This window comes from Cyprinus carpio, chromosome A13 (assembly GCF_018340385.1).
Source record: "Cyprinus carpio isolate SPL01 chromosome A13, ASM1834038v1, whole genome shotgun sequence".
NCBI lineage: Eukaryota > Metazoa > Chordata > Actinopteri > Cypriniformes > Cyprinidae > Cyprinus > Cyprinus carpio.
In genome coordinates, this window is record NC_056584.1 from 7,606,782 (window position 1) to 7,620,626 (window position 13,845).

At 34.5% G+C, this 13,845-nt stretch overlaps 1 protein-coding gene across 1 annotated transcript in view; it reads left to right on the forward strand.

Moving 5' to 3' along the window:
• Window positions 1-13,845, forward strand: part of LOC109083442 (endothelial PAS domain-containing protein 1-like) — a 35,554-nt gene that overhangs the window by 3,954 nt on the left and 17,755 nt on the right. The window contains exon 2 of the mRNA XM_042768515.1: window positions 9,725-9,915. Within this exon, the coding sequence (XP_042624449.1) occupies window positions 9,725-9,915 (191 nt within the window). The remainder of the gene's footprint in view (window positions 1-9,724; window positions 9,916-13,845) is intronic.

The following is a 13,845-nucleotide window of genomic DNA, read 5'->3' on the forward strand; positions in this document are numbered from 1 at the left end:
TCAACAACCCTGTTTAGCATAATAAACAAATGGCTCACAAATACACTGAGACACACTTAACACTCTTCCTGCTGTTACCAAATACATCAACTTAAGTCATACCACATTCAAAAATTTGGGATTTTTTTTTTTTTTACAATTGGTTTTTGAATAAAGCCTCTTATGCTGAACAAGGCTGCATTTATTTGATTAAAAAATACAGTAAAAACTATTCTGTGAAATATTATTGCAATCTACCAGTTTTCCATTTTAATATATTGTAAAATGTAATTTATTCCTATGATGCAAAACTGAATTTTCAGCATCATTACTCCAGTCTTCAGTGCCACATGGTCTTTTTCAGAAATCATTCTAATATGCTGATTTGCAGCTCAAGAAACATTTCTTATTATTATCAGTGTTGTTGTGCTGCAGTAATAAAATATTTTTGTGGAAACATGATGCATTTTTTGTTAGAAAGTTCATAAGAACAGAATTTTTTTTTTTTTTTTTTTTTTTTTTTTTTAGCAATTTAGTTTTGAATGTACTTTTTTATTTTTATGCATCCATGTGAATAAAAGTATTCCTTAAAAAACTGATCCAAAGTGTTAGAAATAATTGAATGAGGTTGAAAAAGTGTAAGTTTAAATTGTTCATATTTGCAAAGTATGTTAATATGGCACAGCAGATTACATTTTTGTTCAGTTTAAACTGTTTCATTGAATCAAACTCTTATGTGCCTCACAGAAGCTTCATGTTGTTCATATCAGAATGTTTTAGTGAAAGTATATGTCTATAAATATTTCTGTTTATATTGTATCATTATATAGACTTTACTGTATTTTACTTCATGCTCTTCATGCTTTTTTTTTTCCTTTTTTTTCTTTTTTGAGTACATTGCCATGATAGCCAACAATATTTAAAATACCGAAATGATGGTTCTTCTGAAAATCAACTTTCAGGGTCTTTCAACAGCATTTATATTGACAGATTTATCAGATATCATCAAAAGATTAACTGTATACTGTATTGTGTCATCAGCGATAGGTATTTGAGTAGGACTGATGTGGGCATTTAAGACCTTTGTTTTCGTAGGAGAATCCAAGATATAAGACTTTGGTGAAAAAATTCAAAGAGCCTCCCAGCTGTAGGACTTGTCTAAACAGAAATGTGCGGTTTATTGTGACAGGACCTCTAGAGAAGGTCTGAATGGAGACTTCATAGCCCCCACCCTCGGCTAACGGCAGGGGTGCGAGGCACTGCTCTCAGTCTGAGAGCTTATTTTCTCCTTCTCTTTTTCTTGTTTTTCTCCCTCTTACTCCAATCACTCTGCTTGCCTCTGATTCCGTATCGCTCCCATCTTCTCTTTCTTAAGGCATACTGATCTTTACCAGTGTTTTTCCACTCTTTAGCTCCTCCAGACCACTGTCTCCTGATGCTTCCTGTTAGCCAACCCCATTCTTCCTCCTGCTGCATACTTTACGGTCACATCAATTTCTAACATCAGCTGCTTCCAGATGAACTTTACTCTCATTACCCTTGTTGGTCCCCATCACTTAACTACGTCATCGACAATTACAGTAAACTTTGACCCCGATTTCCTATAGTTGTGTAGAATTCCTCAAAAGTAGATCTACGAGTAAGCATGAGTGTGGCAGACATGGAGCGTCATCTGAATGATCCTAATTCATTGTGTAGCAAGTGTTGGTTCTCATTTAGTCTGATATTTTTATGTGTATAAATTGGATATTAAGCAATATTGCTTTTAAAATATGTTTATTTTTCAGAGGAAGCAACATTTCTATTAGCTTTTAAAAATTGTTGGCTACAATGGCAATAGTCAAGAACACACCACAAGAAAAATAGAAGTAAAAATTTATGATAATACAGTACATGGTGATAATATTTATCTACAAATATTTTCATTAAAGCGTTTAAATACATGAACAATGTGAGGCTTTTTTGGGGCTTATTTTTGAGTTATGATGCAAATGAGTTTAAACTAAAGTTTAAACTAAACAAATCCGATCTAGAAACTTAAAGATTTCACAAACTCTAAACAAATGTTTGTTTATGGTATGAATAAAGTCCACATTAAATCAAAATTTTCCACTTTTCAAAATTCAGTCGATTCCTGATTGATCAAATCAAGTCTAGGCCATCATAAATTATCAGGTTTTGGAAATATTATATATTTGTAATTATAACTTATTTAGATTTCAAAGTATACAGATTGTTTAAGTGTATAATAATAAAAATTATAATTTATTATTATTATTATAAAGCACTTAAATTGTGTATATGTCCAATAACATATGCATAGAAAAATGCAATAATTTTTATTTTATTTTTTGCTTTAAACGCTAATCATTAGCAACAATAAAAGCATAATGCATGAATATATATTTTTTATTTATATATATTTTTTTTGTTTTGTAATCTAAATATTTTCATAATTTAGTGTTGTACAAAAGTGGTACTAGAAAGCATACATTTTTGTATTTAAAAAGGCTTTTTAAAGACTATATTTTCAACTTCAAACCTAAAATGATGCACATTGGATGCTATTTTTAGAAATCCACCAAATTACGTAAATTATAAAATATTAGTGCAATGTATTTGAATCTTAAAAACGGATGAATATTGGTAATTCTGAATCCTCCGGCCTGCAGCTGTGCCATCAGCATCATAGACTCCATTTCTCTGATCTTTTCTCTCCTGTTTGAGAGGGCTGTGTCGGCGATGGTTGTTTGGTTGAGTTTGAGAACGTTCTGTTCCAAAGGATCAGAGATTAACCTAGACCACATTGTTCATTGCACTGTTTGTGTTTAGCAAGATGCCAGAACGACAGGAAAACAGACTGTAAGCAAGCTTTGGTGTTTGTGATTAGAATGAGTGGTCAGGCACAGGTCTGAACTGCTGCACCTACTCTGCACCTTTCCTCTCTGCTGCAGCGTTACACATTAACAAAGTCAGTCCGCCAAGGACATGAGGTGAATTTACATGTGGGTGGCCGGAAACATGGTTTTTATATTGTTAATGTGTTTACAACACATACTGTGCTCGGAGGGGGTATTATTTATCGCTATTGATGTGAACTGAATTGAAAAAGTCAGCAAAATGCAATCCATCATCCAAATAATTACACAACCACATGCCATTTCAAAATTTGAAGTTCAAAGCTGCTTGTTTCCATACATTGAAAATTGTCAGTGACTATTACCGATCTGCCGTTTGACGTCACATTGTCTTCAGTGATGAAGTTACAAACAAGATTTGAATGTGCACAAGTGTGAATGTGAACCAAGAGCAGCCAGAACAAATACAATATCAGTAATTCTGAATCCTTTGAACTTTAATATTGCAGATTTTAATGTGCACAAATATGAATGAGATCTTAGAGCAGCCAGGACCAAAATGTCTCCTTTTTGTGTTTCGTGGAAAAACTAAAATCATACTGGTTTGCAACGGCATAAGGGTGAAAAAAGTGATGACAGAATTCTTTTCTTTTCTTTTTTTGTGAGACTTTTGTGTGTGTGTGTGTAACTGGTGAGATGTGAAAACCTTGCAGCACTGCACCTTGCACCCTGTTACCCATCAACTGTTTGCTCTGTTCACAAACACTCGAGGGCCTGGGGGTTTGTGTCTGGACTTTTAGCATCTGGCTGCTGTGTCCTAAAGCATGGAGCTGTTTGTTATGAAAATAGTTGTGTGACAGGACAGCAGATGGCTGTGGATGACACTTCTAGTTCTACCTGAGACTACACAGTGACATTCTTCACTTACAATATGATTCAAATCAAGCAGAGAGACTAGTGAATAGAGGGAGGCACAACAACCCTGTCAATCCAAAATCAGTGAGGCCTGCTGTGCTACATGCCTGTTCTGACATTCAGTCAAACTGCTCTTCTTTCACTCATAAATAAAAATTCTGTCTTCATTTTCCCTCATTTGATTTAAAACCTGTAAGACTTGTCCAAGTTGCTCTTTTCTATTGATTATATGCTCTTTTTTGATTTACCCTGCCAATCTTCAAAAACCATATATTTAGGAAAACGTGCACCTAAATATATTCTGACAGCAATGCTGCAATCACGTCTTAAATAAAAGTATTTTTTGACCTTGCATGCATGCAAACCTGGTGTAGGAGACCCCAAAAACAATATTAGGAACCTTAAAATGGCATAATAAGGGCACTTTGTGTTATTTTGTTTAAAGTAAATTAATTTCATTTCAGTTTAGTCATATGAAAACTTTATTAAAAAAATAAAAAAATAAAACAGACTTCACTTTGCTTTATGTCTGTGCACCTGTGTTGTTATCATTACCTAAAACTATTAAAGATTATTTCTGGTAGTTTAAATAAACCTGGATTAAAATAAAGGTGAAATATTAGATTTTAAAAAATTAATTCAGTCAGTTCCTAAGGCACCACTTCTAAATTTAATTTCTAAAGTTAAAATAAAATGCTAAAATTACTAAAACTAAAATTGCAATAAAACAACCTAATAAAAAAAGCATAACAATATTACTAAAACTTTAAATTTAAACTCAAATCTAAAAGCTAAATTCTAAATATTTATAAATACTGCAATAGCATATAAATAATACTAAATAGCAGTACTGTGCACTTTCAAACAAGACACAAGTTTACATTATACATGTTATATTATTTATATTAATTTTTAAGTAGCAGATCATGTCATGGTTTTATATGCATTGGCTGGTCAGAGGTTTAGGCCAGCAGTCTTGTGACATTTCCTAACCCCGTTCTGCCTCTCTCTCCATCATTTCCTGTCTTCTGCACTATCATCTGTAATGAAATGAGCTATAATGAAACCATGAAAAATTTAAGTTAAATTGAAAGTAAAATTAAAGTTAATTGCATCACAGTGATTTGTTGGTATTATAGTTTGTTGGTTGAATTCTGGACTCTTTCCCAGGTGTGTGCTGATGTAATGCAATGTAAAACAATCCTTTCCGTTGAATGTCATTTGCCGCATAGAAACATATGTTTGGTATATGCTTTTTTGGGATCATTTGAAGTTACGTCTCGCTTCATTCATGCATCATTAGTGTCTTGCAACTTTGAGTTTGAAAATAGTATGTTTTGATGCTGACTAAGATATGGTTCAGGTGAAGGCTGTATATGCTGTTATGCTAATGGGAGAATCAGTATTATGCATCAGGTCACAAATATGTGGGCCATGATGATTCATTGTGCAAGTCTAAAACTGCATCATTGCTCATTTATCTCATGCTCTAGGAATTCCTTGAGAAAAGGCCGAACATAGAGACCCGCATCCACAGACACAGGGAGGTGATTTCATGCACTGAGAGTGATTACTTTGAAAGGTGTTCCTTTAAACTGGTGTTACGGCTTACCCTGCTCCAAGCTTTTTCTGTTTTCAATGCATACTTGATCATTTTGTAGATTTTTAGGAATTGATTTATCACTGCAAAGAAGATAAAAAAAAAAAAGATGATCATCCTGATTTTTTTTCCCCTTTTTATTTCATCCTTATACAAATCTAAATAAATGTGTTGCTTTATTCATATCATATTTTAACATAATCATCTGCAATTATATGTATATTAAAATCATTTGAATATAATTTCGAGTTTTTTAATCTATAGTTTTATAATATAATTGCAGTTTATAAATGTATACACAAAAACTGTTCAAAAGTTGTTGTTTTGTTTTTTTTTAAGAAATTAAGACTTTAGCAAGATAGTGTTAAACTGATCAAAACTGACAACTGTTCAAAAGTTTTTTTTTTTTTAGTTATAAAAGATTTCTATTTCAAATTCTCTTTTTCTATTCCCCCCCCCCCCCCCCTATTCATCCCCAAAAAAAAAAAAAAATCATGGTTTCCACCAGAAATATTAAGCAGCACAAATGTGTTCATCATTAATAATAATCAGAAATGTTTAAATAATAGGGTTGTAATGATTCACTCAACTCAAGATTCGATTCGATTCACGATTGCTTTCTTCTTTTTTTAACAAAATGATATTTAAGACAATTTATGTATTAAATGGGTCCTTTTATTATTGCTTGCCAAAATGCTGTACATTTCTTTGTGAAATTGAAATATAACTATAATTAGGACTGCACAATTAATCAAATTTCTAATCGCGATTACAATTACAGATGCCACGATTACGTAATCAATCAAAGCAGCAATTAATCGTTCAAAGTCCACTTATGTTATTCTGCGTGCTTAAGATGCATTTTTTTTCTTTCTACATGTTATCTTAAGGGTTTTTCCAGTAGTAGTAGTAGGTTCCTGGAGAGGCACACTCACTCAGTACAGCGCTGGAATAGCTGCGGGGACAACTCTTATTTCACGCAAGGCAAATGACCATTCTTCCAGTCATAAGGTAGCGTGTCATTCTTTGCATGCCTGAATAGGGCAAGACTGCTTAGTCAGGTTTCGTGTTTATGTTTATCTGCTTGCGTGCCGTGCAACTGTTTTATCATTAACCGCCTTTGTGAGCGCAAGGCCATTGGTCCACCTGCTCCGCTCACCTGCTAAACATAGTTCAGTCAGTAGCTCCTTTAAGTTTAATCTATTTATTTGTGGCTTTGTTAGGATCTGAAAGCATCTCATATTTCAGCTTCAGCTGAATCTCATACAGTAGCTCATTTGTCAAATAGATAACATCTTCGTGACAGGTTGACATCTATCGCTCTTGCGTTAAATACTTTGAATTCTCGGTTTGTCTGGATGGTTCATCAACATGTGAATCTTACACAAGTTTTTGGATACTCTGCTTTGAGTTTCACTGAACAAACTGAAGTTTGTTTGATTTTGTCGCTGCGTTCAAATTGGATTAGAATTGATGTTACTGTTTGCAAAAGTGAAAAGGTGCAAGTGATGTTACAGTGTGATCTGAAATAGAAAATAAACTTTGTAAGTACTTGAAAATTAGAATGGATTGCTTCAATGTTTAGTTTTTAATAAATGGAGCCCAGTTGTTGTTTAGGTTGAAGTTGTGTCTTAAGGTGCAATTGCACCAGACTTTGTCCCATGAACTTCCATTCATAGACTTATGAAGACAGGAGAGCGGAAGTGCAATCATGTGCAAGGAAGTTTTGTCTCACTGTGGACGTCATTTCAAGAAAGTAATCTTCACAGCTGCATGGTTTGCAGTATTGCAGGAAATTTTGCTTAAAGTACAGTGTGCCTTAGCTCTCTGAATGTAGTCCGCAATGTCTGAATTAACATTTACAGGGACGGCAAAACATCTCACTTGCATTCAGAAATCAACCCAACTTATTTCAACTCATCTTCTTTGAGCATTTCTTCACCTTAGCTGAAAGGACGACACGGACCAGCAGTGAACAATTGAAGTTACTGCCATGGCAACCAAATACATCGCAAGCTGATTTACTAAAATCCATTCTAGAATGAAAGTGTCAGCGAATCAACTTCCAGTGGCAAGGAAAAACCTCCTCTCTTCCATATCGTACTACGCTGTTAGAAAAAAAAGGTACGAAGCTGTCACTAGAGTGGTACTCTAAGGTACAAAAGCTGAAAGGTACATCTTTGTACTTTCTTTAACCCAAATGCTACATATTAGTACCTTAAGTTTACATAGTTAGTAACTTTTGAAGGTTCACCACCACAGTAATAGTGTGTGTTGAGAACCACGAATGATGGACGATAGCTGCTGTAGAACTGGAGTTGAGGATTTTCATTCAGTTTAATTTAACTGCTGAAACCCAACATCTGGTAAAACGAGTAAGAAATTTAAACATTCACCCTGTGCCATGTTTAGCAGTCTTGAGGTGACGGGCTATATGTAGTCTTTGGTGCGACAAAGCTCTGACACAATAGCTATTCTTCGGGTCACTACCTGTTTTCCATTGTTGGTGGTGGTTTGGTCTTGTAGGGTTAAATAAGAACCTAGACATCCGTGTCTGCTACAAAGGGTTCAGAGGGTTCACTCGAGCGCTTCATGCCCTGAGTGAGCGCTGGATCTCCATTGTTTAATGTCCTGCAGTATTCTCTCGCTCAGTGCACTAACAATGAAGTAGACTATCTGTACTTCAGACCTGAACATGTTCATCCAGAGAGTTTTACTTCTAGTCTAAAGGAGTGAATGAAGAGTACGAAGAGAAATTATTGAATTTATTAGGTTGTGTATGACACACTTGTGCTAGCAGCATCTTTGTATTACAGATGTTGAGTGGTGCATCATGAGTATGGTTTATCTTAGCCTGTAAGGTACTGTCAAGAGACCTTTTCATAAAAATCTTTTGTCATCGAAACGATTATTGGAACAGTTTTGCATCATATCTGCGCATTTGTCCTCTGCAGTCTTATTGGATGAAGGACAGGAAAAGTGGACGTCGACCTCCTCAACACAGTCTCCATGGAAACCTGCCCAGTACCTAATTATTTTCTTCTAGATAGGACAAGAGAAAGAAGGGACAGGAGTATTGTTTCTGATATGCTATGAAGAGCAATTTGTAATTCATTGCTTTAGAACCGGCAGAGGATTTTTTTTTTTTTTTTTGGAAAACAACAGCAAAACAGCGACTATAATGCACCTTGATTTATTATTTATAGCGTTCATAAGACGATGATTAATCAATATTGATTTGGCTGATCCTGTTTTTTTTGGTGGTTTTTTTTTCTTTATTTAACTAAAAATGTTGTGAAAGACTTGATTTGCTTTCTGTATTTATGAAATGATTTACTGAGTCTATATATAACAAACTAAACATTAGTCGTTATTATCAAGTGGCAACATAGATAGATCTGAACATCTGTAATCAGAGAATTGTCAAGAGTTTCCAACTTTCAACAAGATAAATAGGAACTAAATTCTAGTTCCAGTAAATAATATATTTTTGTGGAACAGATGTGTTCTAATTTGGGACATTATTTTTGTTTATGAAATCCAGGATGTAGCTATAAGTGATCATTCCCATAACCACTTGAACCAGCCAGGAATGTCTCACTTGAGATCTGGCACTGACCCGTCCGCTACTGACAGCTTGGGCTGACTAGAATAAATGAAGCAATGCAATGTTTTAAGATCTGCTTTTGTTACGTCATTATTACTGACTGGCACTGACTGGTTTGTTACTTTTAGTTTGGGTTTGTGATTTAGGTTTATTACTAACTAGTAATCCAGCACACTGATTCTACTGTTACGCTGATCAAGAGACATAATTAATTTGTTTAAGGCAAAATGCAACACTGAAAGGATGCCTGTGTGTTTTTATGTGTGTTTGGATTCATTCGCACCTGCCGGACACTGGCTCAGTTTTTGGGCCTGATGTCTGAATCTGCAAGAGTGACTTGAGTTGAATAAGAAAGACTGTCAAGTGCACAAAGGGACTGTTATGCTCTGAAACCTCTCGAGTAATGAGAAATGGGTTCAGCATGCCTGTGTTTGTATACAGCATGAGAAAATATCAAGGTGAGTGTGAAAACGTGATAAAAAAGCAAAGGTCAGCTGAAAAGCAAACTGAAGAAACAGTTAGTTATTATGGGTGAATATCAAAAAAATGGCAATGGCCAGATTTTAGGGGAAATGTGAGATTGAATGCTGTACCTCTATTTTGGGCTTCAGAAGCTTTTACTTGGCTTCTTGTCCCATTTTATTTTATATATGTGGAAGTATTTGCATATTGCACAGTGCATTTTCAGTATTTTCTTAGGTTTTATCACACGACAAGTAAGTGGTGTTAATTCATCTAATATTTCCATGTTGTTGCGTGTTGTAGGTGCAGCTCAGAGCGGCGTAAGGAGAAATCTCGAGATGCGGCGCGCTGCAGGCGCAGTAAGGAGACAGAGGTGTTTTATGAGCTGGCCCGCCAGCTGCCTCTCCCACACAGCGTCAGCTCACATCTGGATAAAGCCTCCATCATGAGACTGGCCATCAGCTACCTGCAGACACGCAAACTCCTCACATCAGGTACAATCCAAATCCACCTGTGAAAAAGCGCGCACACACAAACATATTTGATTATTAAATCTAAAATATATGTAAAAGTTTGGACATCACAGCATTGATTTGATATTGACAAAAACTGTTGATTTTAGTTTTAGTGCATTATTTTATTTTTATTTTTTTTTTGGACAAAATATTAGAGATTTTTAACAAATCTACCATTTATCAGTCAAAATATGGATATAATGATCATTTTATTTGCATTAGCCATCATTTTTATATTTGTGCATCCCTAGTACTGAAGACGTTCACATTCTTTTCCTTCACTATGTTGTCCAACTCAATCAGTGAATCAGTCAAACAATCAATTTATTTATTATTATTATTATTATTATTATTATTATTATTATTATTATTATTATTAACTCAATCAGTGGATTTGTTTTGGAATTGATTTATTTATTTTTATTTTAGTTTTAATGCGCGTTACATTTTACAATTTTTAATATCTGCCATTTATGTTAGCAGCCAAAGCATGAAATTATCATTTTATCTGTTTCATTTTAATGTTTGTGCATCATTAGTACTGATTATAAATGATAGATTTGTTTTCAAATAAATGATAGATTTGTTTTCAAATATTATTATTATTTATTTCTTTATTTTTTGTAAAATTGCATATATACAATTTTATATGCAAACATATTTATCTACAAAAGGTAATTTCAATCTTTCAAATTAAAAAAGAAGAGTATTATATTAAGAAATAATTTAATTGATAACTATTTATTGTTTTGCTTTTATATATCAGTAAAGTCATATTTTCAGATCTGGTGGAAAACCAAACAGAATCCTATTATTACAATGATTGGTGCTGCTCATTCTGCTGTTTTTATAAAGTAAAATTTGCAATTTGATAAAGGTTATCACATGGGTAACTCCTCTGTTAATACAACATCCCCGACCATGCGACTCTACTTGACGTCACGTCAAAGAAAGAGCTGTGCTGCAAATACACACTCAGCTGATAATCAAATTCTAAAGCTCTAGATTGATCTCTTATCTGGGTTCACCATCATTAGCACTGCACTGTTATGAGGAAATGTTTTAGTTGTGATGTCAGACTGCATTAAAGTTACTGCTGTATTATATAAATGAGGAGGCGCTTTCTGTAAGGACATAATTGTGTTAGTGGATATTGGGCCTGCTGTAATGGTGTCGGAGTTAATTATGCTTAGCTGTAGGTGCTAATCTAATAAATCAAAGACAGCATGTGAGGAATAAAACAATTTAATGAAAACCTACAGATTATGTTTAATAATGGATACAGCAAGCTACAAGGGATATGAGTGTGTGTGGGTGTTAAGGGATAGTCATCATTTCCTTCCCTCATGTCGTTCTGAACAGTTATCGCTTTCTTTCTTCCATGTGACAGAAGTAATAATGTTTTCTCTTGGATTGTGATTCAGACTTTCAAGCTGTAAAAAGCACATAAAAGCACCATAAAATTATCATTAAAAAGTCTATAAAACTTGTGCGCTATTGTTATTTTAGTATTATTGATAAGGCTGTGCAATTAATCGAAAAAATGGTTTTGATTTTGATTTTGGCCTCCAACGAATATAAAAAAAACAATAATCAAGATAAAACGATTATTGCGATTATTTGAAGTCGCTGCGCTTTCGTTCCTCCATAAAAGCCCAATTTCTCGTGCAAATCAGTAAAATCATGTAACATGACATTTGCAAAATGGGACGTGCTTGAATTATCGAAGTATATTTATTCATGTTTCTAAAAGCGTGAAAGAGAACTTGCGCTGCTCCTCAGGAAGAGAAATGCGCTCAGAGACGGAACAGAACACGGACATTTAAAGTCATCTTTTAGCTCAAGGTGCGCGCCTAAATGGTCAAATGTATGCAAAAATGTGTCAAAATGCTGTGCTTAGTGATTATTCATGTATACCTTCGTCGGTCATGTAATAAATGAACGTAAGGAGTTGAGAATGAAAATCCACATGTAACAGTAATTTGGATCCGTGCGGCTCTTAAAGTGACAGCCGGGCTATTTTCCTGCTGCGACTGTGTGCTTAATAATCAAACAACAAAAGACAAATTCAAAATCACACACTGCTCTTGAGTGAAGGATTTTTGTAGCTTTAAGAAACAAGAAAAAAGTTTAATTCTTACAGTGAAGACTGCCGTTTTATTTTTACATTTGATTATTCATTTCTGCAGTAGGCTGTAAACTGCTTGAGACTTTTTTTATTTTATTTTTAATTTGCTTTTTTTTATTACTGACAGTTTAATTATTTTCAATAATTTTGAGGACTTTTTGTTTGTTTGTTTAAAATTCCGCTTGTCTCTACCATGTAGATGTCATAGCAACCTTATTTACAGAAAATATATATTTGATATTTATCACTTTCTTTAAATAAATCACTCATATAAAGTTTTGGTCATATGGCCCACTCATAATCGTGTTAAATAATCATGATTACAATATTGACCAAAATGACCGCGATTATGATTTTTGCCATAATCGAGCAGCCCTTATCATTGATTTACAGTACTAGTTTTTGTTAATATTTAGAATTAGATTTAATTTTACATTTTCTGTTTTTACTTTAATTTTAGTTGGTATAAGTAATTTTATTTTGACTTTTTTTCATTTGTATTTGTTAGTTTTAGTTTTATTTAGTTTTAGTTATTTTAGCACTTCAGGTTAAACTAAATGAAAATGTGAAATGCTTCCTTTTTTATATATATATATTATTTCATTTAACATTTATTTTATTTGAAGTATTTTTTTTTTTTTTTATGGTTTTGGTTTTATTTTCTGTTGTGTGCTATGTTTGCCAAGTCTTCTGAAGTTTTATAGTAGAAACAGACTGAAATTTAATTCTGAAAATATTTCCCTTCACCATAGCATTCAAAATTCATGAAAACATTATGCAAAATATCTTCTTTTGTGAAAATCATAGTGATTTTAGAGGAAATGAGGGTGAGAATATGATGCCCGAATGCTCCGCTCCAGATCTTATGAAAGTTTCTTTGACCAGAGCAGGTACGGCAAGAGGATGTGAGCGCGTTCGTATTGTTTGTGTGTCTTTATTGTAAAATTAGAATCTCCGGAAGCTGGACAAAAGAGCTCCTGCATTCAACATTCCATTCTGTGTTTTCACAGACACTAAAGAGCACAGGGAACACAATTAGTACACAGTTAGAACACAGAATTGCCTCTGTTCGTTCAGTTTGGAGCAACTGAAAGACTTTGCACCTCGACTTGAAGTGACTTGACAGTCAAATGTTCATGCTACATGCAGAAATGGAAAGCGGGAGGGAGGGGAAAGAGACATTGAAAAGCAGCCCTGTCAGTACGAGATGGCACATCAGATAGTGTTATCAGCAGGTCTGCGAGCTCTGGGCTGGAAGCATGATTGGTGCTTTCTTTAAGGCTGGCGCTCTCCGTCTCAGGCCAGCCAAAACACAGGCCAACCCTGGCGCCACACATCCATCCATCCCTCCTCCTCCTGCCATCACCCTACCCATGCTGAGGGTGCATGGGAAACACCTTTTACATAAGATCCCCAGTCGCTTTGCACTGATGCTTACAACTGATTCACTCGCCCAGTGAATCACTCTTTTCGTCTATGGGTGGCTGGAAAAAAATATGTTATGAAATAATCTTTGACGAGATGTAATCTTGTTGAAATCAATGACTCACCACTGCAATTATGATTCTTTACAGACTCATTAGAATTGGCCAAAACAAAACATGATCGTTTCATGTCATTTTGCATTGCATGTCATTTTTAGGGTGAAATCTATATGCGGAGGTGGCTATTGCCGTATTTATCTGTAAGAAGCTTCAAGATACCGCTTCCTCCAGTTCATTCTGTTCAAAGTGCAGAGGTTTCTAGATGTATGTCAAAATAGGTTTCTATAGGGTTTTGTT